The sequence below is a fragment of the Delphinapterus leucas genome, chromosome 6, assembly GCF_059928025.1.
Source record: "Delphinapterus leucas isolate spDelLeu-1000000601 "Yukka" chromosome 6, BTC_Dleu_Yukka2, whole genome shotgun sequence".
Taxonomy (NCBI): domain Eukaryota; kingdom Metazoa; phylum Chordata; class Mammalia; order Artiodactyla; family Monodontidae; genus Delphinapterus; species Delphinapterus leucas.
Window position 1 is genome coordinate 9,179,160 of NC_143134.1, and position 12,601 is coordinate 9,191,760.

At 40.7% G+C, this 12,601-nt stretch overlaps 1 protein-coding gene across 2 annotated transcripts in view; it reads right to left on the reverse strand.

The window, feature by feature from the left end:
• Window positions 1-12,601, reverse strand: part of DDX60 (DExD/H-box helicase 60) — an 84,792-nt gene that overhangs the window by 53,862 nt on the left and 18,329 nt on the right. For both annotated transcript variants that reach the window (XM_089912673.1, XM_022594844.3), the window contains exons 9-13: window positions 8,071-8,212; window positions 6,954-7,109; window positions 4,083-4,188; window positions 3,516-3,631; window positions 1,756-1,916 (exon numbers count right to left, since the gene is read on the reverse strand). In XM_089912673.1, coding sequence (XP_089768799.1) covers window positions 1,756-1,916; window positions 3,516-3,631; window positions 4,083-4,188; window positions 6,954-7,109; window positions 8,071-8,212 — 681 coding nt within the window. The remainder of the gene's footprint in view (window positions 1-1,755; window positions 1,917-3,515; window positions 3,632-4,082; window positions 4,189-6,953; window positions 7,110-8,070; window positions 8,213-12,601) is intronic.

Sequence of the window (12,601 nt, forward strand, 5' to 3'; positions counted from 1 at the left end):
TTTCCATAGTGGCTGCACCAATTTACATTTCCACCAACAGTGCACAAGGGCTCCCTTTTCTCCACATCCTGGCCAACACTTGTTGTTTCTTGCCCTTTTGATGATGGCCATTCTGACAGGTGTGAGTCGATACCTCATTGTGGCTTTGATTTGATTTCCCCTATGACTAGTGACGTTGAGCATCTTCTCATGTGCCTGTTAGCCATCTGCATGTCTTCTTTAGAAAAATATCCATTTAGTTACTCTGCCTACTTTTTAATCAGATTGTTCTAATTTTTGCTATTGAGTTGTATGAGTTTTTTGTATATTTTAGATAGCAACCCCTTATCAAATACATGATTTGCAAATATTTTCTCCCATTTTGTAGTTAGTTGCCTATTCATTTCTTTGATGGTTTCCTCTGCTATGAAGAATCTTCTTAGTTTGATACAATCTCACTTGTCTATTTTTGCTTTTGTTACCTTTGCCATTGGTGTCAAATCCAAAAAATCATCACCAAGACCAATGTTAAGGAGCTTACGGCTTATGCTTTCTTCTAGGACTTTTACAGTTTCAGGTCTTGAAGTCTTTGATCCATTTTGAGTTAATTCTTGTGTATAGTATAAGATAGGGTTCCAAGCCTCGTTCTTCTGCATGTAGCTGTCCAGGTTTCCCAACACCATTTATTGAAGAGGCTGTCTTTTCTCCACTGTATATTCTTACCTCCTTTGTCATAAATTAATTGACCATACATGCTTGAGTTTATTTCTGGGCTCTCTATTCTGTTCCATTGACCCATGTACCTGTTTTTATGCCAATACCATACTGTTTTGATTACTATAACTTTGTAATATAGCTTGAAATCAGGGAGTGTGATGCCTGTAGATTTGTTCTTTTTCCTGAAGATTGTTTTGGCTATTCAGGGTGTTTTATGGCTCCATACAAATTTTAGGATTGTTTGCTCTATTTCTGTGGAAAATGCCATTGGAATTTTGATAGGGATTGCATTAAATCTACAGATTGCACTGGGCAGTGAGGACATTTTAACAATATTCTTTCTTCCAATCCATGAGCGCAGAATATCTTTCCATTTATTTGTATCCTCTTCAATTTCTTTCATCACTGTCTTGTAGTTTTCAATGTACTGTAACCTCCTTGGTTAAATTTATTCCTAGGTATTTTATTCTCTTTGATGCAATTGTAATTGGGATTGTTTTCTTAATTTCTGCTCCTGATAGTTCATCATCAGTGTATAGAAACATAACAGGTTTTTGTATATTGATTTTGTATCCTGTGACTTTACTGAATTCATTTATTAGTTCTGACAGTTTTTTGGTGGGGTTTTTATATAATATAATGTCATCTGCAAACAGGCAGTGTTACTTCTTCCTTTCCAATGTAGATGCCTTTTATTTCTTTTACTTGCCTAACTGCTCTGGCTAAAACTTCCAGTCCTATCTTGAATACAAGTGGTGAGACTGGGCATCCTTGTCTTGTTCCTGATCTTAGAGAAAAAGCTTTCAGGTTTTCAGCTTTATCATTATATAATGACCTTCTATCTCCCTTATTACAGTCTTTGTATTAAAGTCTGTTTTCTATGGTATAAGTATAGCTACCCCTGCTTTCTTTTGGTTTCCATTTGCATGGAGTATCTTTCCCATCCCTTTACTTTTCTAAAAACGTAGCATGGAAAGCAACTATCAAAGGGATTGAACAAATAACAATAAAGGACAATGAAAAGTAAAAGAAAAAATTGATAGAATGAATATAACCTACCTGTATCTTTTTGCTCTTGGGTTCACAGAAATTCTTCCTTGGCTTGACAGCTTGAGGTACAACAAATTTTGAAGAGATTGATTCTAATGACTTCCCATAAAATTGTTGAAAACGATGATACATTTGCACAGATCTAAGATGACGAGGATCTCTAGATTTTTCTGGAAAAGAAAAGGCTTAAAATGCAACACTACTACATATTTTCAACAGCGTTCTCACTAATCCTTCACACCATCCCACACACACGTGCACTTTTCTTTTTAGTTTGGAACAGTAACTTAGGCTGATGACTTTTGTTAAAGAAGGAATCTTAAATCACACCATCTCTTGTCCACAGAATGATTCCTTACTTTATTTCAAGGATGCAAGGGACAAAACACTCTTTTATTGTACACCTCTCAAAGCAAATATCAAGATGCTACAAAGAATGACAGATTCTGGGCATTACTTCTGTTTTGTGCCCTGTGAATGAAGTTAAGAAGGGGGAAGGTAGGGCTTCCCTGGTGGCGCAGTGGTTGAGAATCCACTGCCAATGCAGGGGACATGGGTTCAAGCCCTGGTCTGGGAAGATCCCACGTGCTGCGGAGCAACTAAGCCCGTGCGCCACAACTACTGAGCCTGTGCTCTAGAGCCTGCGAGCCACAACTACTGAGCCCACGTGCCACAGCTACTGAAGCCCACACTCTGCAACAAGAGAAGCCACCACAGTGAGAATCCCGTGCACCACAACGAAGACTAGCCCCCGCTCGCCGCAACTAGAGAAAGCCCGCACGCAGCAACTAAGACCCAATGCAGCCAAAAATATAAATAAATTAATTAATTTAAAGAAAAAGAAGGGGGAAGGTTAAGGCCAAATCAGGAAGATGTCCATCTAGGGTATCATGGCTTCTTGTATCACTTGACAGAAAAATCCTTACTCCAGACCATGGCCATAGAGCCAAGAACTTGGCAGCTCAGAAAGACTCACTGTGGAAAACTCCAATGACATAGGAAATCCCAACACTCAAGGTATGACTTACTCCCATCCCCAGAGAAAACTACAGCACTCACTTCAAGGGATTGTTAAGCAGGCTGATTTTTCTATATCTGTATCTACATATGTAAATCAAACGGCTCCGAAGGATGTTAATGATTGATCTAAAAACTCCTTTGTATTTTTCAGGATATTAGTGGTTGTTTCTAACAGCAGGCTGGGAAGTGTTCCGTGGGAACATGCTTACTAGGTCCACTCTGAGGTTCTTCTGAAGGTAAGTTCTGTCCACTGGAAGCAGGGTGGGGGTGAGCATGGGGTAGACAAAAGAAGACAAGGGATGAGCCGGGGAAAAGGGTCCCTAAGTCAGTCTCGGCTAACTTGCTCTCAGGGGTGCCACAGCCTCCATCCCGAGCGTGAAGGTGGGTAAGCTGCTGCCCTTGTTATGGGTGACGTGAAAGCGGCTGCAACTGCTTGCAAGCCTATAGCCTCAATATTTCTGCCATCAAGGAGCACACAGATGTCTTAAACTATAAACTGCCTTAGCTTAAAACAGCTAACTTTTGTGGGACAAATGCCATCTCTGTGCACTTGCTCCTAAGACAGCTGTGTGCCCCTGTACACATGACGGTCAGCAAAGTGGGGCTCTTTCCTCACCCTCTTTACTGACATATATCTACATATCTTGTACATTATTGTTATCCAAGAAACAGAATAATTTTTCATTGTAACATAAAAGGCAGAAAGTGAAATCGATTTTAAGGTATTTCACCAGAATCGCAGAACTCACCATCAGACTGACCCTTTGTCCTGTCATAATCATCACTAAGGGGTCTGTGGGAATGCCAGTGCACAAGCTCATCAAATTCTTTCTGCTTGACCAGTGAAGTTACAATAGGATCATCGCTATGAGATGAAAAGAAATATAGGCACATTTTAAACTGCGTGCCTCCAAATACAGCACAGCATAGATCTCATTTAAAAAAAATTTTTTTTAAAAATCATAGCCGCTTTTCCTCTTTCCGAGATAGAATGTGGGTGATAGAATCCAAAGAGCAGTTTAATGGGGCTTCAGAACCCAGAATCCACCCCATATCTCGTGCCATCGACATCAACAAATATTCATCCACTCATTCATTAATTACAAACACGCAGCTGGAATGATTTTACTCTAAGGTTAAAACTATGTTGATTTTTAAGCTAGTTAGGATCACAAGACATTGGTAAGCTTGAAACTAAACTCGTTATGTGTTACAAACACAGGTTACATCTAATATAACCTCTTTATAAATAATCTGTCCAACTTTGTAAAAGCTCTAATGAGTCATTCATCCATTCCACCCAGGGGCTCCCATACCTCGTTAGGAAAGGCAAATCTTTCAAAATGTCCCCGGCAAACTTATCAACCACCTGACATGACACTGGAATAAAACCCAAATTAGCCATCTTTTCCTTGGAGGTATCTGTAAAAAAGTAGTACGACAAGGTCAACTGTGAAACTTTCATACAGCAATGTTACATATCATTTTCTAAAATTTCACATTTAAAAAAACATCATGTTTCATTGATCTTATTTATTTACGTTAATCAATTCTAGCCCTTCCCATAAAACTATTTTCCACATTAAAACATTCTGGAACACGGCAGAATATAAAGAAATAGGCAGCAATTAGGCATGTAGGTAGGTAGATAGAAGGATAGATAGACGGATGGACAGATGGATGGATGAACAGATACACTGACAGAAAAACACCTATGTTTCCTATTTCAAATGTTTGTTCCTTTTCTTATTTCCTATTATGAAACAAGGAATTTAAATATGGAAGTCTCACTCAGAAATCTCATATATGCTTTTATAAAAATAAAAAAGAAGTAGGGGGAAAATACAGATGTCAATGAAATTATGTTATATCATTAGTCTTCTCTTACATCCTCCTTGATGTTATGCCCATGTACACCTACATATGATAGATGGATATCACACGTCACATACTGATCGGATATACAACAGCTGGCTAACAAATGCCCCTTTATCCAGTGTCTGGTTCATAATTCTAGGTGAGCTGCAATTGCTCTGCTCGGTATTTCCTTGATGTCCACCGTTCCTGCGTTTGCCTGAAACCTTCCTATGAGTCCCTACAACTCTCCCTGAGCGCTTTCTTCTTACAGCCTTGGGCGCAGCCAGAGTCCTAAGGATTTCATGCCCCCCGAGACTTGACGAAACTCACAAGGTAAATACCCCAGCTACCTTGCTCTTTGGGTAAGATATCTCCAAAGTGGTTTGCACACAGTTCTAGGATTCCCAGTAAAACTTACCTGTAGTTGCCCACGTGGAAACCTACGCATTAACACAGCCTGCACCGACTATGTTTTCTTCCTGGTATTACCTAAGCACTCCCTTATTGGATCTTCCTGGGAACAATCAACTCCTTGCTCTCAAGCGTCTTTGTCTGGTGGAACTCATTCTGACATAATGAAAGGGGATATATATTCTTCCTCTGTACTCTGAAAAATACACGTTGTATCAATACGTCCCCAACCCCCCTTAGCTTTCTTCTTTTTTTTTTTAATTTTAACATCTTTATTGGGGTATAACTGCTTTACAATGGTGTGTTAGTTTGGTTTATAACAAAGTGAATCAGTTATACATATACATCCCTTAGCTTTCTTTGTCACTTTCCACCTGGGGTCATTTTATTCTTCCTGAAATTCATGATATAGAAATGTCTCCAGTGACGACAGGATGATTGATAAATCAGCGTTTGTATTTTGAAAAATGTCTAAGCTACTCATTTCTTAAAACTGTATTTTAAGAATAACATGATTTCATTATGTTCTGACTTCTATAATGATATTTGGGAAAGTCTATTATTAGAGACTAATTTTTGTTCCTTTGTAAGTAACTCTGGTCCTTTTAAGATATTTATTTTTTACATTCTCTAATCCCACTGCATCGTGCCTAGTGTGTATATTTGTGCGTGTGCGTGTGCATGTGCATACGTTTGCTTTGTCCCGCTCGGGACTCATCACATGCCCTGAGTGCGCAAATCCCTGTCTTTCATCGTCCAGGCAAACACCAGCCACGGTCTCGTCAAATATGGCCCAATCTACACTGGCTTGGCCTCTCCTTCCAAATCTCCAAATGAATGAAAGATTAGACAGCTTCATTCTGTCTTCCATGTCTTTTAACATGTATTTTGTCATTTTTTTATCTCTATTTCTTTTGTTTGTTTTCCGGTTCTTTTAAAATTTCTCCAGCTTGAGATATAACTGACATATAACCCTGTGTAAATTTAAGGTATGTAATGTGTTCATCACTATTGTACCTGTAGTTCTTTTGATCTATTTCTAGCTCACAAGTTCTCTCTTTAGCCAAATCCAATCAGCTTTTGAACCTATCCATTGACAGTCTTTTCATTTCTACAACTTTGAATATTTTAAAATGTGAAGATGTTTTCTATCATTTTGTTTTTCACGTTTCAAATTTCACATTTTATTTCTTCAAGCATTTTTAAACACACATATAGTATATTCTACTTGTGATAATTACAAAATCTGAAATACTTAAGAGTTCTCGTTTTGCAGCTTACTGTTTGTCCGGGGGCTTATTTCTCTGCTGTTTATACATTTGCATGTGCACTCGTATGTGGCAGAGAAGCCCTGTAAAATCAAGGTATATGAGGATGTTCCTCTACAGAGAACACGCCAGATTCCTTTGATCGCTTGAAGGTTATTTTCCGGCTTAGAGTTGTCTTGACTCTGCTGATTGAGTACACTGAAACCCAGATTCTTAGGAGGGCAGACCTACAATTAGAAATTCTCAGAGTGACCCAGAGGTCAGTCTCTCCCTTCATGTTTGGCTCCTGGAATTTCCCTCCTATTGTTTTGAGCTTACTTACGATTTTGTAAAAAGGTGTTTGGTGTCTCTTATCTAACTTTTCCATCATTACGCACAAGAGATTTTTCACTTGATCTACACTTCAGATTGATAGAAATGGAAGTCACCGGCTTTCTTAAAAATTGGCAACAACGTCAGTTACAAGGAAAACATATCACTGTTCAAAATTATACTCAAAGGATTATCTCCCCAAGGATGTGACAGTATAGGTCATTTTAAATGCATAGTACCTGAAAATTACTAATACTTGCAACACTTAGTTACTGGTGCTTTCAAAACATTTTCAGAGGAACGATGCTTTTATTTCAAATTAATTTAGAGATTTATTACCTTTGATTGGTGATGGATCCTTTTTAAGAAAAGGAAATTGTTCTCTTCTCAGAGGAAATGGCTTTCCAACATCAAACTTTGTGACCAACTTTGATACAGTATCCCAGAGATGTTCATAATCTTTCATAATGCCATTTCCCAAATTCAAATGTAGCCCTACATGAGTTCAAAGTAGTAAACACTGAAAGTCATTCACACATACACAGAAGCACACATTTTAACTAAATTCACAGAGCTCTGAAATACTTGTCAAACAGTGAAATTTTCTGTGAGTGCCACACTGAACCTAGAGCCAAACGGTCCCTAGTGTTGACTGTGGGGCTGGAGACTTTAAAGTTTATCCTGTTTCCCTATTTGATAACTATTAACATTATAACTGCCTTAACTAACAATAACAGATGGTGAATATCTAACTATTCTTCAAGGTAACAAAAAATGTTATGTCACACATAACTTTATAATCAATAAAACAGAATAAAACTATGATTTTTCAAAAATGAGAAAGTTTGTAGAGGATTGCTAAATTTATTTGTAGCTAACTCATGCTAACACTTGCAATATGTAGGAACCAAATCTTAGAGGTCAAAGAAGCTTCAATAATGCTCAATCAGTTTTAGTTCTCTTAAAATGTCTTTTATTTTTCTTTGACTACAAATAAACAGCAGAAGATTTCTTCTAATAAAATTATTTAAAGAAAGAAAAATTAGTTATATACAACAAATATATAAATCGGCTTTATCTTTGGAAAAACTTAAAATTCCCTAAATATCTAATAGTAGTACATGATTACGTTAATTAGAGTAAATATTCTGAAAAATGTTCTGTGTATATTTAACTGAAAAATTCACCTGTTAAAATTATCTAGAAATGCCAAGTTCCCAAAGATGTATTTTTTCCAAAAATACTTGTGGAGTAATATTAAGTTAGAAATATTTTTAAATACAACATTCACTCTGATTGCAACTAAGTAAAACTTATATACACGCATAAACAAATATCTGAAAGAAAATGACTGCTATATGTTGCAAGTACAGGAAAATAATTTTGAAGCTTTAAATCCTTTATAATGTTTATCTCTGGGTAAAGGCATAATTATTATAAGATACTAGGGTGGTACCTTGAACACTTTCATTTTCATAGTAAAATGCTATATTCTTCAATAAAAGCTCATCACTTAAGTCGGAAAGGTGAGTTAAATCCAGATTCCAAAATTCAAAAACATCTATATTACTTAGGATGAAGTATTCACACCACTTTTTCTGAAATCGGAAAAAAAAACCAAGTTAGTGACAATTTTTACATTAGCAAGAACCTAGAAGACTTCAAACATCTCAATAATCCAACTGAAAGGCAAGTGGGGCTGGGCTTTTCCATTCTTACGGACGTGAGCCCTTCCAGGCTGGGTCATAATGAATGCGTCACACCTTGAAAGATTTAAAGTTAAAATAAAATCAGGCTGACCAAGCATGATTCAGCATAGTCCTTATTCCCAGTCACAGAAATCCGTACTTGACTCTTACAACTTTTCTCCCACAGATACAGGACTAGAGAAATACTTCTGCTTTCAAATGTGCCTCTGTTCTTTTCTCAGGGTTTAATGCTTCCAATGTTACTTTCAGGTCAAAACAGCATTTAAAAAAAGAGCATTTGATCGTTTAGGGGATCCTTCACAAAGATCCCCATCCACCTACATCCCTGGGCAGCTGTGTTCCCGCCTGTCACGGGCAGAATGTCTTCAGCGGCAGCACTGAGCTCAGAACAGGGCAACCGCGACTCAAGCAACCGCAGCGCACAAACCTGGTCATCCCTTTAGTCAGCGTTCGAGTTTGGGGAGCTGGGTTGAGAGGGAAAAACAAGTCTTCTCTGCTCCACACACGATAACACACCCAGGCTCTCCCTCGTGAATAATCTCTTTATCTATATGGATATGGAACTTTAACAGCGTTATCCAATAGAAGTGGAACGCAGGCAAGCTGCATACGTCACCTTAAACTTCCATATGTTTCTTAAACTTTTTTCACATTAAAAAAAAGCTGAAATTCATTTTATTTTATTCAACCCAACATACCCAAAATATTGTCATTTCAATGTGTAATCAATATAAAAATATTCACAGAATAGTTTACACGCTTTTCACACGAAGGTTATGAAATCTGATGTCTCTTTTAGACTTAGGCACGTTTCAAGTGCCTAATACCCAAGTGTGGCGATTGGCTCCTACCCTGGACGGCCCAGCTCTAACCAGGTGACTGAGGATGGCTGGATAGGGTTCCTGATGAGGTCACAGGTATCAAAGAATCAGGAACCCGGTACCTAGGGTGGAGTTTTACCTACAAATAAAACACGAACGAGCTCTCTTCAGGGCCATAAAGCTGTGGTCCTCAAACTGCTGCAAAACCTCCCCTGGAAAGATTATTAAAGAGAAGACAGGGCTTCCCTGGTGGCGCAGTGGTTGAGTCCGCCTGCCGATGCAGGGGACGCGGGTTCGTGCCCCGGTCCAGGAAGATCCCACATGCTGCGGAGCGGCTGGGCCCGTGAGCCATGGTCGCTGGGCCTACGCGTCCGGGGCCTGTGCTCCGCAACGGGAGAGGCCACAACAGTGAGAGGCCCGCGTACAGCCAAAAAAAAAAAAAAAAAAAAGAAGAAAAAAGAAAAAAAAAAAAAGAGAAGACAGCTTGCTAGGCAGCATCCCCAGAGGCTGATCCAGTAGGTCTGGGCGGAGCCCAAGAAACTGCATTTCTAACCTGTTCTTAGAATGCTATTGGTCAGGGAGCTGTACTTTGGGTACCACTGCCATGTAAGGGCTGTCCCCACCCCCGGGCCACAGAGCCTTTCCCATAACACCGCTGAGTAAACAGAAATATGCGAAAACAGGACACCAAAGCTTCCTCACTGGAGCCACTTCATCTGAGAGGTACCTCCGTGTCATCCCCAAGTGTCAAGATTTGAGCCAACATGAAACTCTCTCTTCCACGTCCTGAGCTACCTTCCCCAGAAGCCTGAGGATATGCCCTTCACTGTGAACATTTCAGAGGCTGAAATTATGTTACGAACTTAGGCTTCTAGCTCCCAGGTGCTACCAAAGTGAAGCATGGAGAGTGGTGAAGACAGATCAAGGGGGGGCTCACCCAGGTGATAGTCAGCCCTCCCCACGTCGGGAGAGGAGAAGATGAGGAAGGGCACAGACTGGGAAGCTGGGCAGAGATGAAGGTGGACCTCGGCTTGGTCACTTATTAGCTGTGCTAATGGGCCCCGCAGCCCTTCTGAGCTCAAGTTTTCGTTAGTAAAATGAGGACAGAGGAGGAGTGATGTGTCTGAGTGAGGCAATAGAGGTCAAGGACACACACAGAATAAACGGTAGGCCCTCCCACCACATCCAGCAGTCCACGCCATCCTAATTAAAGGTGATGTCTTCTACCAGCCAAAGCCACAAGGAATGTCCTGCAGGGCCATCTTAGAACATTCCATAAGGCAGAAAGATTTTGTAACGTTCTTTTCAACTCGTGCTCACTGTACATAAGAAATTGTTTATAAAACTCTCTATAAATGAAAAGTATACATTCAGAGCATTCCTTTAAATCTGTAAATCAACACAGTTAACACATTCATACTATTCAATAGTTGAGCACATGTAATTCAACCTCAATAAAGTTGACCAAAAATTAAGTATTTCTCAGAAAAAAAATTACAACAGAGCACAATATTATCGATGCTATAATGTGTTATTTCAGGATCTGACATGCTGTATCAATAGGCTCAGTGTATTAAACTGGCATGACTTATATTAAAATGTCTAAAGTGAATTAAATGGGAACAAGGAATAGAGTCTTCATAAACCTTTTAATTAGCCACAGTCTGCCTCTGCCTGACAGAGCCAAAAACGCCTAGAGCAAAGCTCCCCAGTGGGACCTGGGACGCAGGAAAATGCTTTCACTCGGGCGTCAGCAACCCCCATGATACTGTGTCCACCACCTCACAAAACCGTTTAAAACTTCTGTCAGAGCAGTTGTGAATGTTCACAAGTATGACCCAGGTACACATCGACGGACTTGTCTGCACCTGAGCTGCAGTTGCTGACCCAACACCTCTGTCAGCTGTTACAGTAAACACAGTCTATGCACCACCAGCAGAACTAGTCCAACCCATCACTTCTCAGTCACCCTCAGGTCAATCCCCTCCAGGGTCTGCACTGCATCCCCCGAGCCAGACCCCAACAGGGGCGTTTACACAGGGGTCGCCTCGTCTCAGTTGGAAGAGGGTGCCCTCCGCTCAAGATGCGGTCCCAGGTGGACAGGACTCTCCTGGGTTCTGCTCAGGCCACAGACCCAGCCCCTTGGACGGAGACTGGCTGCTCACTGGCTTCCACTGGGTCCCCTGGAGCTCATGTCTACCAAAGACAGCCCTGAGATGCTGAGGGACTTGCCACGACATTTCCCACTCATCTCGCCTGCCTTCTGAGGACCCTCAAGCCCAGAGGCCCACCTCCGCACCCTCATCAGCCAGCGGGACTCACCTGGGGCCTGAGGACCTCAGATGCCCTCCCACCCGAGAGCACAGGGGCCACATCTCCATCCTTCATGCCCAGACGCCAACTGCATTTTCTAGACCAGTCATCTGGCACACGCGGCCCCAGGTCTCTCAGTGAGGCCACCGTCTCCCAGTCTCCATGCTGCCAACAGGTACTCTCTGTCACAGAGCCCGAAACCTCAGGGCGGACTCCATCACGCTGCCCACCCCACGCAGGGGACCCTTCACTTATTCTCCAACGGGGTCCCCTCCTCATTCACGGACACTCTATGGGAAGGGGGAGGGAGGCACAGTGGGGGCAGAAGACAGTTGTCTTTTCAATAATATTTGTTATACCTGGATCAATGTACAGCAAGTCCCCTACATACGAACGAGTTCTATTCCAAGAGCTTGTTCGTCAGTCCAATTTGTTCGTAAGTCCAACAAAGTTAGCCTAGGTACCCAACTAACACAGTCGGCTATATAGTATGTACTGTCATAGATTTATAATACTTTTCACACAAAGAATACATAAAAAACAAACACAGGATAGTAAAGTGCACAAAAGCACAACCACTTGTAGAGGAACCATGCACAGGACAATGCATGCCAGACATATGAACTAACTTACGTGACTGGACGTGCAAACACACGTTCACATCTTTGAAAGTTCGAAACGTGAAGGGAACTTACTGTATTATTCTTTTAAAAGCCAGGAATTTGGCTTTTGTTTTTCCAATCCCCAAAGTAAGGGCACCTGCCAGTCTAGCCGGAGGCCAGGCTTATGAGGGAGACGTAGTGCAGAAAAGAGGTTTTCACAGACGTTCTTCACCTGATAGAATTCGGGGAGTCCATGAACTTGGGTCAGAAAATTACATTTTTATTTTTGCTAACCTGTGGCCAAATTTGTATTTTCTTCCATTGCAAACCCAGACAAAATACCGTCCCTCCCAGGCAGTAGCTGGGATTGGGCACCAGTAGGGATCACAGATGTTTGCATTATAAGCACTGCAAACATATCGAGATATTGTTGACACTCACCATCCATTGAAAGTACGGTATTTATCTGATTATCTAATGTAGTAACAAAGAAGCACATGTGTTACTATATCACAAACGATACAGGTATAATATTTTGATAA